Raw genomic sequence first — 6,694 nt, 5'->3', positions numbered from 1 at the left:
TCCTGGGGAGGCAGGGCTGGTGCTCCCGCCCTCTCCTCCTCCTCCTCCCCTGCCCCCCTTTCCCACCCCTCCTCTCCCCTCTCCCAGAGGACCTGCCCTCCCCTAGGAGCTGCCCCTCAGATTCCTCTTCGGGAATCATCTCCTTCCCCAGGCAGGGAGGATGGGCCTTCAGGCCTCAGCGGCACGCTGACACCCACTGCCCAGCCGCCCCCCCCACCCCCCCGCCCCGCTCCATCCCAAACCCGAGTGGCCCACAGACGCTGGCCAGGAGGTGTCTGGAACGACGGGGGCCTCACCGCCTGAAAGGACCGTGTGGCAGGGCGGCCTCCCCCTGCCCCAGGGCCGCGGCCGCGCTCACCCCCGCGATCAGCCCACGGGGTGAGCCCCGAGACCCCGTCCCGTCACCTGGGGCCGCGGCGGGCCGGAGGCGCCCGCATCTCTGTACTTCCCCGGGTCGCTCCCGCCACCTGCGAGGCGGGGACTGACAGGCGCGGGGAGGCCGGCGGTGACGCGGGGAGGCCGCCCCGGCGCAGGAGACGGGGGACAGCGCCCCGGGTGCGTCGTCCGCGCGGCTCCGAGCTCCCCTAGCGGCACCTGGGGGGCTGCCCCCGCCGCGCCCAGCCTTCCTGCCCCGGGCGGACTCCGAGCCGTGGGCCCCGGCGCCCGCGCGCCCCTTCTTTGCCGGGGCGCGGCCGCCTGGTCGTGGGCGCGCGTGGCCGGAGTGACGGCCCTTCCGCTCGGCCTCCGCCCCCGCCTCCCGCTCCGCGTCCGCCCGAGCCCGATGGGAAGGGGCCCGCGCCCGCCTGGCGCTGGGACCTGGAGGCCGCGGGGGCCCGCTCCGCCCGCGGCTCCCTGCACGCCCGCGGCCCGCGCCCCGGCTCCCCGCGCTGCGCCCCCGCACGGCCCCCCCGCAGCCAGCAGCGCCAGGACCTCGCCCAGCCCGCCTCGGCGCCGCCGCCCCTCCCGCCTTCGCGGCCGCCTTCCCGGGCCTCCCGCGTCACCCCCGCCGCGTCCCTCGCGGCCAGCAGCGCCACGAGCTCCAGGAGGTGCCCCTCGCCGTCCGCCCAGCCCGCCGGGAGGCCACGCGGCGCCCTCTGGCCCCGGGAGCGGGAGCGCGGCCCGGGCGCGGCCAGGGAGCAGAGGCACTCCCGCAGGCTCCCGTCGCGCGTGGCCTCCCGCAGCGCCACGGCGTCCACCCGGCGGCCTGCGTCCTCCACCTGCACGCGGGCTCCCCCGGCGTCCCGGGCCATGACGCGGAGGACCTCGGGGAGCGCATCCGTCCGCTCTGTCTCGCTGCTCCAGCCCAGGACCTCCCTCACCGCCGCGATCTTCTGCAGCTCCTCCGGGCCGATGGGTCCGACGGGTCCGTGGAGGCCACGATGGCCACGAACTCGGGGTGCTCCAGCCCCTCGTCGCCGGGCTCCCGGTGTGGCCGCGGCGGGCCGTCCGCAGCGTCGCCGTCGGCGGGCTCCTCGTCCCCCGCGGCTCGCACGGCAAGCAGGGCCACCAGGTCCGGGACGCGGCGTCTCGGGGCTTCTGGGCCGCCGTCCGGGCCGACGGCCTCCCGCCCCGGGGGCTCCTGCTCGGCTCCGTGGGTCACCGTCACCAGGGCCAGGAGCTCGCGGGGCCCCTCTCCTGCGCGCGTGCAGCTCGGCAGGGCCCACTCCTTCCTGCTCAGCTCCTGGCGGCCTCGTGCAGCGCGGCGGACAGCGCGCTCGGAGCCTCGGCGGCGCCCTGGCTCGGGTCGCCCTGCTCCGGCCCCTGCAGCACGACCCCCAGGCTGCCCTGGGCAGAGGCGTCCGAGGCGTCCGACTCCCGCCTGGCGTCGGTGGGCCGCCCTCTCCGCTCCGCCTGCCTGCCCCCCTGGGACCCCCTGCTGCCTCTGCCTCTGTTTCTGCGCCCCTGGCGGCCCCTCCTCGCAGGGGACCAGCCTTCCTGGCGGCGGGCTCTGCGCCCTGGGCCGGGTCTCCGGGTCTCCGAGGAGGCCGAGGCCGCAGACGGGACACTGTCCCCAGGGGCCCCCCGGGCCCTGCGGTCTGTCGGGGCCCCTCATCCAGCAGGAGGCGTCTCATCTGCCTCAGGACTCCTGTGTCATAGGCGGGGTCCTGACACACAACCCTCCGGCGCCGTGGGTGCCCGGGATTTCTCTGGGGTCGCGCGCTGGGGTTGATGTCCTCCACAAACTCCACCAGGGCCGCCTTGGCCTTGTTTTCCCTCGCCGCCCGGGTGTTCCACAGCCTGAAGGTGCCCAGGGGCAGGAAGGCCGGTGCAAGACGGCTTCGATGGCCTTCCGATCCAGGCCGTCCCGGATGCCGGTGACCAGCAGGGCCCGGTGCGCGTCCACATGCAGGCCCTGGCACCAGTCCCGCAACAGGCTGGTGACCATGGTGAGGCTGCCCTCTGGCGCCGATCGCAGGGCAGGGGGAATCTGGGGCGGACGTGGGCTGCGGTGTCGGGTGCAAGTCCTGCCCTGGAACAGCCGCAGTCCAGGGTTCAGGTTCAGGTGAATGTGGCAAGTGGGGCTACGGAGTCAGGGCCTCTGCTGCCTCTAGCCCCCTGACGCTGACGCAGCAGCCTGTCCTGATGCCCCCGCTCCTCTCCTGGGCTGTTGGAGAATCCGCAGGGGGTTTACGTGTCACTCTCAGGGATGCTCCAGCCCGGCCACTCCGACCTTTGTCCCTGAGAATGGCCTCAGTGACGCGGCCCCCTTTCATGGGCAGGGGAGGACTCCACTGTGTTCACCTGGAGCGGCATGGGGGAGGGGAGCCGGGCACGCGCCAGGTCTGGGCGCTCACCCACAGCTCGGATCTGAGGATTGCGCTGAGAGGGGTTGCTGGGTCCTACGCCTGCGCGCCTGGGCTCGCCCCTCCCCCAGCTGGGCCGGGTCTCGGTGGTAACGCTGCGCAGCCAGCGGGCTGGAGCTGGGGTCTTAAAGGGCCGCAGAAAAGGAGGACGTGGAGATGGGCAGCGTGGTCGCCTTCACTGATGAGCCCACACAAGCCAAAATTCACAGGGGTCGGGGAGACGTCAATCAGGGGGACCCGCATTGTTCACCCGATCGAGGGCCCCTTCGAGAGAGTACAGGCTTCCATCGGTCATAATCCGCCTCCCTGGTGTACAGGTGGAGGTCAGGATAGGAGGCCTAAGTCAAGGGGGGCTGGCCTCACACAGTGTGTGAGTACCAGACTCGCTTTTGGGTCCAAGCCTTGTTCCGAGTTCCGGGGTCACTCAGGCCTCACCTGTTAGGTCTATGTATCATTCGGGGTGCGTAGGCCTAGCTCCCGGAGACCAGGTTTCATTCCTGCCCATATTCCTGCAAAAGGAATAGCACTTTAATCAGTCTTGGTTTTGAGCCTATTCTTTTTTTTTTTTTTTTAATTTTTATTTATTTACGATAGTCACACACACAGAGAGAGAGAGAGTCAGAGACATAGGCCGAGGGAGAAGCAGGCTCCATGCACCAGGAGCCCGACGTGGGATTCGATCCCAGGTCTCCAGGATCGCGCCCTGGGCCAAAGGCAGGCGCCAAACCGCTGCGCCACCCAAGGATCCCTCAGTCTTGGTTTTGTATGTGGTTTGTGTATGTGTATGATCATCAGTGAGATCAGACATGAAATTCCAGTTCCCCAAGAAATCATTTCCCCCTGGCTGGGACATGTGAATATCGTAGCTACTAAACACACATTTGCTTCACATCCTTGGACCCCTCACTCAATGTATATCCAGCTCTGTGGTACAGCTGTGGGGTTTCTATGTTGTTTCTACCCTTCCTAGCACCCGGACCAGACCCCTCCACTCTGAGAAGATTCTGAGCTGTCCCAGGCTGAGTTTGCTTGGTGAAATAACAATAACCACTAACCCTATATCATAGGACCCTGATGGGGGTTAAAGCGGCTGATCCAGGAAAGCACTTGGAAGAGACATTAGCCCAGAGTTGGTGCTCCATATAAGATGGGTATGGAAAGGATTTATTGAGAACTTAACCATTATATAAGTATTTGTTAAATAAATAAGGACTCAGAATACCTTGGTTTTTTGCTTCTTTTTTATGTAGGAAGAGAGTTTACAGCAGTGTTACCATGGCAACTGGGCCTTAGGCAAACCAAATTGCTTACTCACTCCCCTACCAACCCCCCTGTAGCTCTTCTTTTCTCTGTTTTTCTCTTCTCTCACCTTCATGATCCCCAGATGGAGGTTACCCTTCTCTAGAGCAAAGTTGTCCAACAGAAATCTAATTGGAGCCCCAAAGGCAAGCAATATGGTAGTGTAGAATTTGCTACTGGCCACCTTCAGTAAATTAAAAAAAAAAAAAAAGGCAAAATGAATTTTAAGAATAGATTTCTTTGGGGGCCTGGGTGGCTCAGTCAATTAAGCATCTGCTGTCTGCTAAGGTCATGATCCCAGGGTCCTGGGATAGAGCCCAAGTCTTACTCCTTGCTGCTAAGCTGCTCAGCAGGGAGTCTGCTTCCCTCTCTCCCTCTGCCCCTCACCTCTGTTCTTGCTCTCTCATGCTCTCTCTCTCTCTCTCAAATAAATAAATAAAAATATTTTAAAAAATAGATTTCATGTATCTCCAAATATACAAAATATGGTCATTTGCATATGTCATCAATATAAAACTATTAATGAGATATTAAACATTCTATTTTTCACGAGTCCCTTCGGAGCAGCCCTTTAAGGGCTCAGCGGCCACACATGGCCACTAAGAATTTATTCTGAGGAATTTGTGTTGTGTGTGTGTATGGACATGTTCAGTACAAGGATATTTATACTTGTGTTATTTATAACTCTGCAAGATTGGAAAACTCAATCACGAAAAAGAGAAACAGAAAGCTGGTATTTTTTCTATGTCTGGTGTGGATGGCCATGGGCAAGTACTTGTGAAAATGAAGGTGCATATACCTTATAATTCACCTACTCAAGTATACAATCCAATGGCTCTAATCTATTCAGAATTGTGTGGCCATCACAACCAGCTTCAGAATATTTTTATCACCCAAAAAAAAAACCCTGTACCCCTTTAGCCATTGCCACCTGGTCCCCACCAGCCCCTGGCAATCACTAAACTACTTCCTGTTCCCATGAACTTACCTGAACATTTCCTATAAATGAGATCATACAATAGATGGTCTCTTGTGACTGACTTCTTTCACTTAGCATGATGTTTTCAAGGTTCATCTACATTGGGGCCTGTGCCCATGCTTTGTTCTTTTTTATGGCTGAATACTATTCCATAGTGTGAATATACCTCATTTTGTGTATCCATTCATGAGTGGATAGACATTTGGGTTCTTTCCATATTTGGGCTATTATAATAATGCTGCTGTGAACATTCATGCACAAATTTCTGTGTGAACCTGTGTTTTCATTTCTCTTGAGAGATACCAAGCAGTATCTCTGGGTCATGGGGGTAACTCTCTGCTTAACCATTTGAGGAACTGAGGTGTAGTTTTTACAATAGTTGGTTCAGAGCAGGAGCCTCTTTCTACTTCCCACGAAAAAGCTGTAAATGTTACCTAGCCGCCTTGGGAGGGGCAGTTGGCAAACACGATCAGGGCACTACCAGTGTTCAGCGGGCCGCCCAGGAATGCTAGATGTGAGGGATGCCCATGAACAGCCCTGAACTGTGAATCCTTACACATCTTCCATGGCCTTCAGGTCTCTCACCAGGCATTCACGTCTGTGATGGATCGATTTACAATGATCTGAGCTCAGAACCTAACCTTGCTTTACATACAAACACAATGCATCTTTTTAAAGATGGTGGGTTTTTTTTTTAAGGTTTTGTTTATCTATTTGAGAGAGTATGAGAGAGAGAGAGAGAGAGAGAGAGAGAGAGCAGAGGGAGAGAGCAGAGGGAGAGGGACAAGCAGACTTCCCACTGAACAGAGAACCAGATGCAGGATTCAATCCCAGGATCCTGAGATCATGAAGGCAGACACTTAACCAACTGAGCCACCCAGGCACCCCTAAACTTTGTTTTGATCACCAATGACTAAGCCTGCTTTCATTTTAGGCTCCCCCACCCCATCCTTCCTAAATAATTCCATCTGGCTTCCCCTCCTCTAAATTCACATTTAGTTATGAACCACAGGTGTGACAATCTGTCCTCTTCATTCTACTTTCTGGTTGCTCAGTCCCTCGGGGGTGGTCCCCATTCATTTCTCTTCTGATGGGGTGGAAATGGGGCCAAGTGGCTGGGGGCATGGTCCCAAAAACCAAGTAAAGAAGACTGTGGCATCCAAGATGCTACAGGTCCCTACAGCATTGCTGAAGCTCCATGACACAGAATCAAATTAAGCCTTGAACTCTGAGCCAAGTGGACAGAAGATCAAATAGGTAGCAGCCAGGCAGGTCACTGGGAAACCCAAATGTCCTGCCTAGCCCTGGCTACTGCCTCTACAGTTTCTGTAGAAACAGCTGAAGGAGAACAGCATATTAAACGTTTTGCATAATTCTTCTCCCACCTCCCCATGTTTGGGAAAAACAAAACAAAAACCTGAGCCTGCTTAAGTAGTAATAGCACCATTAGGGCAGGGGTTCTCAAAGTGTGGTCCCGGGACCCCTAGGGGTTCCCAGAGGCATTTCAGGGGGTTCACGAGATCAAACTTGTTTTCATAAGAGTACTAACACATTATTTGCCTTTTTCACTCTCATGCTCTCACAAGTTCTCAGTGGAATTGTTCAGAGGCTA

The 6,694-nt window shown here is 58.4% G+C and overlaps 1 protein-coding gene across 1 annotated transcript; it reads right to left on the bottom strand.

Moving 5' to 3' along the window:
* Window positions 1-366: 366 nt before the first annotated feature.
* Window positions 367-2,386, bottom strand: PNMA8B (PNMA family member 8B). Its single transcript, XM_055310241.1, is given in 6 exon segments — window positions 367-959; window positions 962-1,345; window positions 1,348-1,579; window positions 1,690-2,028; window positions 2,031-2,269; window positions 2,272-2,386. Coding segments are annotated over 6 exon segments (1,902 nt in total).
* Between the last annotated feature and the right edge of the window lie 4,308 nt (window positions 2,387-6,694).

This window comes from Nyctereutes procyonoides, unplaced genomic scaffold (genome assembly GCF_905146905.1).
Source record: "Nyctereutes procyonoides isolate TBG_1078 unplaced genomic scaffold, NYPRO_anot_genome, whole genome shotgun sequence".
Taxonomy (NCBI): domain Eukaryota; kingdom Metazoa; phylum Chordata; class Mammalia; order Carnivora; family Canidae; genus Nyctereutes; species Nyctereutes procyonoides.
Note: the sequence above shows the minus strand (reverse complement) of the source record. Positions and strands in the feature narration are given on the sequence as shown.